General features: G+C 36.4%; 1 protein-coding gene across 1 annotated transcript in view; it reads right to left on the minus strand.

The window, feature by feature from the left end:
- Positions 1-2,441: 2,441 nt before the first annotated feature.
- Positions 2,442-13,709, minus strand: part of CHST8 (carbohydrate sulfotransferase 8) — a 183,256-nt gene continuing 171,988 nt past the window's right edge. Inside the window, exons 3-4 of the mRNA XM_086758211.1 lie at positions 6,279-6,316; positions 2,442-3,863 (exon numbers count right to left, since the gene is read on the minus strand). Coding sequence (XP_086614337.1) covers positions 2,715-3,863; positions 6,279-6,316 — 1,187 coding nt within the window. The 3' untranslated portion in view covers positions 2,442-2,714. The remainder of the gene's footprint in view (positions 3,864-6,278; positions 6,317-13,709) is intronic.

Raw genomic sequence — 13,709 nt, forward strand, 5'->3', positions numbered from 1 at the left:
GGATTTGGAATAAAAATACTTGAAAATTTTAGGGTGAGAACTAGGAGTATAGTTCAGTAAACAGTCCAGTTGTAACAAAATTCACCTCTTACGTATGATATATCAAGAAGAATTAAAAAAACAATGGATTGATGAAATTATTTTGGCTAATTATAGCCATCTAAGATGCTTACTTTGGCTGACCTCAGAGCTAGGCTGTTTGTCTGATAATAGGAGGTTTTTTGTACAAAGTCTTGACTTGTCACTTTCCATATGAAGTTTAATGTAAACTTCCATATGAAGAGAAGGATAAAATATGGAAAAATAATTCAGAATGAACAACTCTGAAAAAAGGTCAATTGCATTATTGAAAGTGAAAGTGTCAAGTGGGGAAAAAAAGACAATCCAAAGGGAAATGAGCAATCTGAAAACTTCACACTATCTAGTTAAAATTGTTGCTTTCTATTTAAATATTGTGATTGATATGAAAATATTACTTTGCCTGTCTGTTGCCTTAGGGTTTTTTTTGTTTTTTATTTTTTATTTTTTATTTTTTTTTTCAAGGTAATGCATCTCTTCTGACTTTAAAATATATCTTTCCAGAATTTATTTTTTGGAAACCACTTCTTGCCTTGTTTCTACTGGTCAGTAGGGGGTAAGTCGTGAAAGTAATAAAGGCAAATTCATGTAACTAGCCAGTATTAAGTATGTTCAAGTATTTAGAAGGGTGGTTCTGTCTTCCTTGAGGTACTGTAAAACAGATGCTACTGTGCCATATACAGCTTGTCACAAGCATGCAAATAATTATTTAGCAGTCTTTGTTTAAAGGAATGCTTGTTACCCAAGACAAAAACTCTGCCAAAGTCTTCATCTTCATTTGTCATTAAAAATGTTATTCCCCTGTCATTAGCTTTTATTGGAGTGGTAAACGTTTTTAATTAACATAGATTTGGGGAGGTAGTGGTAGGAAAAGCACCGGTTTGGTACAATCAAAAGTGCAATTTTGCTGGTATTTTTTTCCACTCATACAGTGAACGCTTTAATGATATGTAACTGTACCAACAAAGTCTTTCAGGTGTAAACATGACCTTGTGGCTCTACCATTTTTCCCCTGGATACTCCTCGCTGTGACCTGTTGAACGAGGCTGTCCGCCACACTTACCAGTTGGGGGAGCAGCCCAGGTGAATGGCCCCCAACCTGCTACTGTTCATCCGAGCTGGGCTAGCAGAAAAATTACTTTGAATAAAAAGGCTGTTTCCTAGTTGTGTGAGCAGATCAACAAGCATCTGGAGGGGGTGGAAAGGTGGAATAGCTGGTCAGCTGCAGCAACAAGGCAGTGATGAGGAACTTGGGCAGACTGGGAATGGTAACTGGTTTCATGGAACAATGTAATTTCCGCATTACTTTTCTAACACAAACAGTTTCGCTCTGAACAAAAAATGAAAGTCTGATGTCAGACATGATGTGTGCAGTATTTGTCAGTCAAACTTTCAGTACAAGGTGTTTTAAAACAATTTCTTTTTCCTATTAAAATTTAAAAAAAAAAAGCCAGTTGTGGAATAGAAACTCTAGAAATTATTGGGGAGTTCAAGTTTGGCGTTGTGGCAGAGTTTGGGAGTTACTCCAATATGACCAATTTAAATGTTGTAATTTCAAATGTTTAAATGACAAAAACAGTGGAAGGTCCAGTGTTTTATTCTCACAAGAGATTTCTGCTGGAGATGAGAGTCTTCTCAAGTACAGAAAATGAACAACTGAACTGAAACACGTATAGTATTTTTGCGTGTTAAGTCAGATCTGATTGCTACAGGAATAAGCAAGTGCAAATTGTTTGCAGCAATGAAAAGAACTAGCCTGTTGGGCAGGAAGTTGCATTTATTCTTGCTTGTTTTTATGAAGGAGAGATTTGATATTCCTGGTGACTATGAAGATTAAACTAGAGATTTATGTTAATGCGAAGGATTAAAAGAATCTTAGTAACACTTATAAAGATGCAAATGTTCGCCTGCATTTTATCTTTTTACAGATGAATGTGCCATAAGGGAAGTATTGGAGGGGGAGAACGCATCCTTACTCTGAATTGCAACATCTGGTTTAATACTGCACTCACATGGTCATTAAGCGTTAGTTGTTTTCACCAGTGTGTTTTTGAACAGTGTAAGTGGGATAGACTTTTTCTTCCTAACTAACTTACAAATATCAGGAAATAACAATTAATGACAATTCAAATACATAGTGCCTGTTTTAGTGTGTGGTTTCATGTGTTGCAGATTTTGATGAGCTGTAAATATTACTCAGTGGTTTTTTTTTTTTTTTTTTTTTTTTCTTGCTACTCTGTCACTTTCAGACTTATTTTCTGAATAGTGAATAGTTTGAAATACTGGTTCCACTGTAGAATTGTCAGTTGTGTTTTCCCTGGTTTCAAACTGTCCTCCCAGTGCAAATGCAGGCCACACCAGCGTGGAAAATTATGTGCTTTATTTGGGAGCCCTGACATAGAGTATTATACATATATGTACATACATCTCATGGAGAAATTATAGAAAAAATATGATTTGAAAAAGGAGGCAATTAAGGTGAAGGTGTAAACATCACTAGCCATTTAGGTTCTGTTTTGGGTTTTTTCCTGCTCTTCAACCAATTGTTTACTAACAGACAAGTATATATAAACAGAAGCCACCTGGATTTATTATGCAATTCAACTGATGACCGTGGAAATGTCCCAGCTCTCAAATCAATATAAATCTTCAAAAGGTTTTGAGTAGTTAAACATCAAATAATCCATATAGTAAAAATCATAGCTTTGTTGTCGTTGAGAAGGGGAAAGCTGTGCAAAATACTGCTGTGTAATTTTAGTGGTAGTTCTTTCTTCGTTGGAGTGCCTATCTTTAAACTTGGGGAAAGTTAAATTTTGTGGAGCACCGATTAAGTGCAAAAAAAAGTTTGCATCTTCTTCCATGCTTTCAAATTTCCCAACAAAGTCGTAGTCTATTAAACATGGACTGCAAAGCCTGTTGACGTGATCCCAGTGGATATCCATACCCACTGGCCTATGTACATCCAGGAGATATTGAATAAACTCTTTAAATGTGACTCCAGAGCCTGTCCTTAACGCTTCTTTGGTGGCATTGACTCGGTATCTGGAAATGATGGCTTTTCCAAAAACCGGGTGGTAGTAATTGTTTGGATGTTCAAACTTGTCCCGAAATGCAGATACTAGCTTTTCAAAAGGTTCACGAATAAAAAGCATCTTTGTGTAAGTGTTGAGCCTATGATAAATTCCTTTGTGATCAAATCCATCCAGCCTTTTTAAATAGTTTCCGTAGTGCACTGTGTTGTGTTGTATATCTTTTGTGGAAGAAGCCAACCCGTTAAGAACCATGAGCACCCGTTTCCAGTTAGAGCAGCCGGCTTTTGGTACTTCACAGTATAAAACTCTATATTTATCTTCAACAAAGATTCTAGAAACGTGATAAGGAGTGATTATTCTTCTATTATTACTCTTGTATTTAGAACAAGTTTCCTTCATTATCCGCTTTCTTTCTCTTTGGATCTCATAGAGACTTTTCCACTTGTTGTTGTTTCTATCCTCAGATTTAAGCATGGGCAAGTTGAGAACAGAGCTGTTAATGGAAATCAGAATTGGGCTCTTTTTAATTATAAATCTCCTCCTCCGTTTATGGAGCCTGATGGAATTAATTTCTTCACCTTTCTGTTGATCTTTCATTGCAAACATTATGCTGTTTTGCCTTCTGTCTGTGCTTTGAAGCTTAGTGGGCACGTTTTCAGGTAGATGTAATGAATCCTTCTGCTTTATCGTTGCTACTGCATCTACAGAATTTTTCCTTAGTCTTCTATCCTGGTTGTTGCTGGAAACACAGTCCTGATGGGGAAAAATAGATGAAAGATATTAGTAAATGAGATAATAGTGACAAAAACTTTATCAGCTTGTGCAACTTAATGTGGATCTACTCATACTCTTGGAGTTCAGCAGAATTGTACAACCCAATGTGTTGCTGCAAGTCCTCGGTGCTGTGCCTACATTATGGTAATAACTTTTCTCTTGTAATCTTGTTCTGTGCTTACATGAAATTCAAAGGCTGAGATGAGCCTGAACTGGTAAATTCTAGTTCAGATTTGGATTTGACTTTATTTTAGTTGGTGCCTGTACCTAGACTTTGATAGATAATTTTGTCTTAGATATATCTGTCTTTTGAAATTACCACAAAAGGTATCTGAGTGTTTTGAGAACTTACTTAATTATTCCAGACTGCCTATAGTCACACAAATATGTTGATTCCCTGCCCCCCGCCCCCAGGTTTCAGTAGCTTATCTTTGTGGTGAGGGCAGTTGTGCATAGAGTGAAGCTGGACAGGGAAGGGAAGTTTAGAGCGTGTGAAGTAGAGTGAGCAAGAGTGGGAAGAAGGAAGCAGAAGGAACTGCTGTTAGAACATGGAAGCTTTGCACAGAAGTGGGTTTAGAGACAGCAGCATGAAGAGGGACCCCAAAGGGAGCCTTGAGTGAGGTAAGCCTGGGACCAAAGCAGCTGAGATTTGGTGAGAAGAGGCAAGGGGTGGGAACAAGGCCATGTCTGGGAAAACAGTAAGCAAAGTGGGTCTATGGATGAGGGGTTCCTGGGACCTGCTCTTTTTCATTAGGTGGGTCTCACTGGTTGATACTATTGGCATGCAGCCCAGATGTCCTCCATTGCGTCCTGCCTCTTAAAGCAGCTGAATTAAATCCCTGTCTACATGTCTATGCCTCCAAGTCTAAAATTAGGTTCTGAACACTGTTTAGCTACATGTCATCCCTGTTTTGAGAACTCATCTGGGAGCAGAGTGACATATGAACCACTAGAGAGTATCTCAACAGGGGAAGCAGATGTAGTTGCAGAATGCTTATTGCTTACCTAAAATACTTAATGTTTATTTAGGGATTTTATAAGTTGTAAAATTATGTTCTTCAGTCTATTTGCTCCCTAATAGTGTTTAAAACTGGCTTAAAAATAAGATAGTAGATTAATTTTAAGGTGTACAGTATGGGGATTAGTACCATCATGGTCTTTCAAGGTGAGAGATTAAATCTTAATTGTAATAGTGATTTTACAAGCCTCTGGCTGAAAAAAAAAAGATTCTATAGGTCACTTATCAAACGTATGCTGTCATGGAGGTTATATTTTGCTACCTCCTTCTTTAAGGGTGAGAGATTAAAAACATCTCAAAGCGAATCCGTATTCATTACGAAAAGCACTGGTGACAAAAGAAGAAAAAAACCCCAAATTCTATTATTTTGTAGGTGACTTGCTGAAACTGATAACTATTATACAAAATCAAACAGAAGAGATCAGTATTAAACGTATAATTTTTAGAGTACTATGCAAGTTGTCGAAGAATTTAAGCTTTTGGAATGTTTTGCTGGCTTTTCTGGTAGTGGAGGTGGTATGTGATATGCAGACTGGGAAACCAGCAGATAATTTGTCATACAAGATGCTACATATTCAGTTGTTGGGAGTGATTGTTGTTGTACTCTGCTGATATCTTAAGAGGTTATTTCCAGTAGTCTGAGGCATATTGAAGTTTCTATCTAGGTAGAGTATCGGTTATTTTTCTAAATGTTACCCTTTACAGAGTGGCTAAAACTCAATCTTATTTACTCATGATGTGGCTGATATTTCAAGGTTATCAGATTCAGACTTCGTATATATTCGCAGTTTTAGTGACATGATGGTGATGAACCTACAGTTGTTGGGAAACTCAAATGCTACGATTTCAGTATCTTCTGTCGGTGTAATTATGCATCCAGAATGTCAAGCTGGAGCTATAGAAATGAAGTCAATCACATCGCACTGATTTCACCTGGCAATGGCATTTGGTAACAGCTAGAAGCTGAACAGTGGTTCCTTGCATGTTTTGCGTTTGTCTTTTGGCTGTGAAATAGTGAATGGCTGTGGTGAGTGTGCTAACAGCCACTAGATGGAGGAATTTCACCAGTATTTTTCTTTAGCCTAATTTTAAGTACCTCTTGACATTCATTTGATAGTATGATTTCATACAGAATATTAATATATGCAGAGTTTACAGTATCTTTTAGCAATATCCAGTCTAGGAAAAACCTCATAAAACTAAAGTTGCATAGCTTATCAAATTAATATTTTAAAAGGAAAATTTGCACTTCATGGTGAAACTTTGCATCTTTCCTTTTCAGTGCCTAATTTCCAGTTTAGTGGCCTTATCTCAGCCATCTCTATCTGTACTTGGAATATGGGTACAATTTTCCTTATGTACTTCTGAAAACTTACTTTTTTCAGTTGCTGGAATCCCATGTTATATTTTGTCCCTAAATAAAGAAAGAAATTGAAGTCATTATTTAGAAAAAATAAAAACATTAGTTTCATTTTTGCTGATAACTAGTAACAGTGTCCCGTCTCAGTAACTAAAATGAAAACAGGAACAAGTTCTGTTCATACAATGGTAATTCAACCAATGATGAATTGTAATTTAATATATATTTCATAATAACAATACATCTTGGAAGGGCCTCTCTTTTTATAGATGTCATAACAGTTGTGAAATGGAGTGAATGTCTTTACCTCCCTTTACAGATGAGGAAGCTGAGATGGAGAAAAGTGATTGCTTAAGCTCAGCTGAAAGGCCAGTAGCAGAACGAGAAGCAGCTGAAATTCATGATTCCAGGTTAGAGCTCTTAAAAAAAAAAAAAAAAAAAAAAAAAAAAAAAGCTGTTCTGTGTATACTTACTTAAAGCTGTGTGGTTTCTCTCCTCCCACCCCCAACTTTGGATAGTGTGGTACTTAATCATATTAATAGCTTGCACTGAGCACTATTCTTTGCTGTAAAACCAAAGCAGCGTGCAGTGGAGTTATGTGTAAGTGAAGTAACATTTGTAGAGTTTTGGAGAGACAAAACAATACTAAATCTTCTGGCTTCTACAGTGGTGTCTATCTGAAAATATATAATAAAGATCTGAAAATCCTAGAAGGAAGCTTTAGTAAGGCAGCTTTAGCAGATGTGTAGGATCTCTTTACTGTTTCTAACCTCTGCTAAGTATAAGTTAATAATACAGGAACGTGTCATGGAAAACACATCTTAACTATGCAATTATTTTGGGGCTTTTCAACTTATAAACCAGCTATCATCACTGTTGCTTGAGAACTTCAGTTGCTTGAAGACTTCAGTTTAATAAGTCTGCATTAGGAATCCACAGCCTTTTTGACAAGGACAATGACAGGTATTGCAAATCATCGGAAGCGAAAGCATCACTGGAATAGCTCAGTCCTATCAGATTAATTTTCATGGTACTATGAAGGCTCTCAGAAACACCGTGCCTGCGTGGTTTATATTGTACCTTATTGCAGTTAAAGTTGCAAGTCTCAACTGACAAGGTCAATCATGCGGTTGGTTTGTTTTTTTTTTTTTTTTAAATCAGACCTACAAACTGATATTTATAATAGTCTGAGTAAAATTGCTACAGTTATTTCTGTGCTGTTAGAGCTCATGTAGCAGTGTTCCTTACTCTTTTGGCTCATGTTTGAGCTTTAATTCCACTGCAGCAATTTCTTAGCAATCAACTTAAGGTGGATGGGGATATTGCAGTTCTGTGCCTGTTAAAAGCCAAGGGCATGTTATTTTTACTTCATCAGAAATAAGTTCCAGACATCTTTAAGCCTTTTCCTAGCTGCTTCTCAAAAATGTTTAACTGCAAAATAAAGCTGGAAGGTATCTCCTAAAGAGAAACTGAGCTAATCTATAGCATCCTTGTGTGGGTTCTGGAGGATTAAAACTAATTCTGTTGCACTAGCCTTTAGGAGATGTTACTGAGCTGCTGTCCTGTTCTTGATGTGGTCAGTCAAAGAAACACATTTATTCTGCTGCTGCATAATTGTGTTTCAGAACAATGAAGATATGGAAACTGCTATTCAAAAAGAACAGCAAAAAAACTGAGCACCGCCACTTTGAAAGAATTGATACTAGGGCATGGCTGATCTTTTCAAACTACGAAAATGTTCTGTTTCTCAGCAGATGTAACCTCTTCTCTTTTGCTAACTCTAGAGGCATAACTTCTTAAGCCACTTGAGCTAGATTTGTCTTGGCTGCTTGACCTCCACTGTAAGGCATCATTAATACAGCTAGTTGGAGTAGTTGCTTAACTTTTACTTTAGGGTTTCGTGTAGCAGAGCTTGAAATTAAATATTTTCTTTATAAATTCAGAATATTGTTATGCTATCTCTTCTCTTACAGGCAGAAATCATATGTCAGGTACAGTTTTGAAAATTTAACATGGTTAAGAAATTTAGTCTGGTGTTGTGTGTTGGTCAGTTCTGCTCATTTTCTGTGGATATCTTCTGGTTTCTTGTGCATTTGTAATACAATGCACTTAGTAATTCTTATAATAATGTTGTTACAGACAATAGTCACCATTCTGTTCAGTACCAATTTATTCCTCTCAAGTATTTAATTTTTGGTCTTTAAACTGAATGGAGTAGTGTGAAGTTGTGCCTCATCCTCTGTCACAGATCTTGGAGATTTACTTGGGCTGTCAACATGTGTAGGTGAGAATTTACATATTTAAATATTTCTTCTACTGTGAACTAGTTATGTCTACCAGTGTAAGATGGGAGAATAGTTGTGCAACCCTCCCCAAAAGACAAGATCATATAATGTCTGCAAATCTGCTCCCTTTCTGAAAGCATTTTGAGCTTTTCAGAATTGAAAATGTAGCTAGGTATAACTTGGTCACATGTTGGAAGACTGAGGAAGTATTTTCAACAGAATCAGATCGAAATATTGGAGGACTTGCTGTGTCCAAACTGTAATGTAAAAATTAGTGTGTTTGGTTTTTTCCCCAGGTATGTTTAGTTGTGGTCATTTGTCCTGACTCCAATGGGAGCGGTGATAGCTTGTAGCAAAACCACACACTTTGTGTAATTACCTGTTAAAGTTGGTATGTATCTGCCATGAATAATAACTATTTAAAAAAAAAAAAATCCACGAAAGTACAAAGAGCAGTTATGAGACCTATCTTTTTTTGTGGTTAATTATGACTAATTAAGGTTTTGTAGTGGTGCTTCATAAAGGTAACTTATCAGTGCAAAGTATTAATAGCTCAAATATGTTGTGCTTTAAAAAATTAAATGTTAGTAGGAGTTAAAAAATTATTCTTCATTTACTGGCTTTAAGATGTAATCAGAACAACAATTCATTTTTAATGTAAATGTTTGGTGAAGCACTTGCCAATCTCTTCAATGTTTTCTGAATTTGTGACTTCTAAAGTTGGCTTCTTTTAGCTGTCTTTCTCATGATACAGTCTGTCACTTCAGATTTAAAGCTACATGGGGAAAAAACCTCTTAAGTGCAGTGAACTCAGGGAAATTATACTGCACAGATGTACTCTGCTAATCAAAACCTAAATTTGATGTTAAGCTACATCTTTACTATCCATGTTACTGACGAGTTCTCAGGTGTTATTGCCAAAATGTTGGTTTTTTGGTTTTTTTTTTTGTTTGCCATAAATAAACCACTGGTATCTGCTGCACCCAGGTGAAATTAGTGATCGTTCAGTGTTTGGTGCCAGACATGACGCTGCCAACATCTTAGTAGCACTCCAACAGAGAGATTAGCTGAGAGACGTCAGAGGTGTCATTCTATCAATTGTACATCATTTATGTCTGTTTTCATAGTGTTCTTTTTCTCTTCTCCTTGTACAGCCTAAAAAACCTGTCTGTTTCTGATCCTAACTTACTCTGGTGTCTAATTACTTACATATTTGAATTAAATTGTTGATTAAAGAAATTTAATTATTTTTTTAAGATTGCTGTATTGTAAATTATTTACATATAATATATCTGTAGTGTACATATTTGGAGTACTTTTTAAATATATAAACCTCTTGTTAGCAAATGCTTTTAATTTGAAATTGAGGGCTGATTAATAGAACAAACTTTATATGTGTATATCTGTTCTAATTCTGTGCGATGTATAAATGCTTTTAATATCTAAAATATCTAGTTTATTTGAGTAGGGAAAACCCCCTTAAAAGTCCCTATCTCAGCTACATACACAGAACCTAATTTTAATACACATTAAATTAATGAGGCAAAGTAAAGAAGGCTTAGCAAAACTGTAGCACATCTTAAATCCTGCATCAAGAAAGAAGCAAACCTATACAGTGAATCTGTATCATCTAACCTCTGAGTCCCCAGTGAATCTGCAGGGATGCAGTGTCATTCCCCACAGATGAGTAAACTTTTACAGTGGATGCTTTGGTTAAATGATACACTGCTGAACCCTTGTCAAATTAAATGCTTAGTGACAGGACACACATCATCGTGTTTTACAGAGGCTTGTGAAGTCACGTATTTCTGAGACAGTGTCTCTCTTCATGTCTGTTTCACACTAATTGTGGCAATAGTAAAGATAACAGAAACAAATTTTACTGTATTCTTTTTGAATGACAATGTGCATACAGGAAAACCTTGACCCTCCAGGACCAAAGAACCTGTTTGTCACTCTTGAAATGAATGCAGTCAAATACAGTCTCCATAGTACCTTTCATTTTTATGGCACCTTTTGTATTGAGTAGCAGAATTATTATACATATGACCAGAATGATTTTATTTGTGTGAATTGCAAGAGTGAATTATTGAGGAATTCATTTGTAATACAGATTTTCTGGAAGAAAATAAGATGTTACTGTAAATATTTTATTTCGATCCCCATTGCCATGGGGGAATGATTACCATGTCATGATCTTTTTTTTTTTTTTTTTTTTTTTTTTTTTTTTCTCACGTAACTTACTATACTTTGAAATGTAGCTTGTTCCTATTCCAGCTTTTCACATGTGCGAAGCCGAGAAGCTAATAGCTGCATTTGCCAAACTGATCGGATTTTACACTGTCATGTTCTGAACTGCAAACTGAAATACTGATTGTCTGAAACTCCCATATTCCTGGCCAAATCTTACTCTGAGAAATTTAAATCCAGACTTGCACAGTGAGTATTTAGTAATGTCTAGATTAGAATGCAGGTCAGATCACTATATTGCAGGTGATTGCTCAAGTAGTGAGATGTAGTTTATCCACTGAAGACTGAGGTTGTGAGGCTTAGATTCTGCTGCACATCTCTGGATGTACTGGATTCTCACTTGTGTGCTATCCGGCCAGTTGAATGTGTGTATCCTTAATGTGACGTGCGTCAGCAGGCTGTGGAAACACTTCCAGCTTGTGTGAAGTTGGCCCAGTAAGGTTAGGGACTGAGCTGCTGAGAGAAGGATCCTTTAGTAAGCTTCATTGTAGGGTACATGGGCCGCATGCAATATAAAGCTGCAACTTCTTAAGGAACCTCATTGTGAGAATGACGTATTTTTGCCCTGGTAGGTGGTGTGTGTTCCAGTGCAGTCCTGATTTTTATAGCCATGATGGAGAACAAGGACTGTTAACTTGAGAGTACTACTTCTTGCTTACATGATGTGATGTGAGTATTTCTCAAGATGCAACTACTGGCTTCTCTTCAGTGCTTTCCCCCTTCTTTATTGTACATTTCCTGCTCTTAATATTAATGCTTCTAGTATTTCCAATAATTTACTCCCCTTCACCTTTCTTTCTCTGTTTAAAGAATTCTCAATCTCTGCTCTGACTCCATGATCCAGCACTTTTGAGGGTGTAACAAAAGCTAAGCTTGTAATGTTCCCAGAAACAAGAATGTCAGCATTTGATTAACTCCATTTTACTTGATCCTTCTCAATTTGAAACTTGTGTTCTGTTGCTTTACTGTTGTATTTGGCAGCAATGTTGATGCTAAGGGAAAAAAAAAAATCTTATGGTAAAAAGTCTAGCTGGAATATTTCATGCTCATCACATGAGTGATGTTCATTAACAGCAACATCTGACAAGACTGCATTTTTATTCTTATAAAAATATACTGCATTTCAAGTAAGGTTTATGGAAAAATATTTATTTTTGAGTGGAGTTAAGTAAAACAATGTTTGTTTATTTAGTGTGCAAATGTTAAATCTTACGTTCTCATGCCTCCATGGTTCTGGTATATAACTTCGATCTCCCATTACACTTTGTGGCAAAGAACTTGATTTTTTTTTTTTTTTTTTTTTTTTTTTCTCTTACAAAGGAGCTGAAAACTTAACAGACAGATTTGATGGTTATTTCCTTTGCACAGAGAAGGGTGGATAGAATGTTTCTGTGGCTATTTCCTCATCTCTACAGTAGCCCTTTGGAGCTCTAAGTGGTTAAGCATGACTCTCTGAGTAAAGAGCTTTTTTCCCTATTTTGGGAAGACATAAGTTTGCCAAGCTACCAAGGGTTAGAGGGTTTTTTAATCTCTTTATGAGCCTTCGTACATATGTGAGTTCCTTTGTAAATCAGGTAACTCTGTTATTCCTGAGTTTTTAGCTTTTTGTTTCGATCCTACCATTGCCAAGCATACTATTTTTAATAGTTTAAGTGCAATCTATTCAAGGAACTTTGACTTTGGGCTTATTCTTAAGCAGTTGTATTCTTAAGCAGTTGTCGTGGTGAAGTAGAGTATTTCCCCATATTTCTAAACCAGGCAAATCTACAGTTTCTCCATCACATAGGCAGCAGGCAACACAGTATTGTGCTGCGTTTGTGTCATGGGCTACTTACGATGGTAGCAGCTTGTGTGCACCTCAGTTGATTAAAACACAATTACTCTGGCTTTTTGTGACTGAAATGACTTTCCATCTTAATGAAGTAAGGGAGTCTCTGGACAGAAGTACTGTATATGGGGAAAGCAATGCAATTCTGAAGGGCATACCCTGGAAATAATTAAAAGCGTTAGGTTCATCCATCAGTTTGAACAAGAAAAGAATTACAAATGGGGGAACCAAAGTAGAGATCAGCACACACGTTAAATTACTTTTAATGTTTGCCACTTGAGGACTTTCGTACTGTCAAAGAAAAAGAACTTGGTATTCCCAGTTTGTTTGTGGTACTGGTAGCCAGCCCTCTATGTCTGAATCAAGCAAAGCTGCATGAAATCATCGTTTTGAAACATAGTGCTCACTGAGCTGTGGCTGCTGCCATGTTGTCATTGCTTCCCTCTTTATTCCCTGATTAACTCCCTTGTAGCCAAAACTCTTGACGTAATGTCCCTCTTGACAGTTTAATTCAGACCATCCTTTGTACACAACTTTCTCTACTTTTTCCAGTGAGAGATTTTTGGAGTAAAAGATAACAGTGTGGAGCTGATACCTGTTTCTAAATGTGGATGCCACCTGTCTACACAATGTTTCTCAGACAAAATACCCAGGCTATCCTCCTGCTGTTGTTTCCCCTCATAAAGGCTTTGTACCTCTTGGACAACTTGCCTCATGTCTATTTTGGTGTACATATTTTTGTGTTAAGTGTACGAGTAAGAAATACTGTTTCCTGAAACTTCAGTTTATTTTTCATTATTTTAAACACAACTTCATGTGAGAAGTAATTATTTTGATATGGTTTGGCTTGAAATTTTTTTTTTTAATTCTTCATGGTCAAAGCAAGAGAGAAGCAGAAATGGAAATGGTAGCATTTTAGAGGAATAAATTCTTACTAAATCAAAACCCAATTAAAGTGTTGATGTGACTTCCTGGTAAGTCCCAGTACCTCCATATCTATGGTGACTTTGTTAGCTAAGTATTGTTTGAAACTGTGGTGTTAGTCTTGTCCAGAAAGTTACTAATTTAAATTCAGACTTTGTAA

The sequence above is a fragment of the Chlamydotis macqueenii genome, chromosome 13, assembly GCF_036417535.1.
Source record: "Chlamydotis macqueenii isolate bChlMac1 chromosome 13, bChlMac1.mat, whole genome shotgun sequence".
NCBI classification, from domain to species: domain Eukaryota; kingdom Metazoa; phylum Chordata; class Aves; order Otidiformes; family Otididae; genus Chlamydotis; species Chlamydotis macqueenii.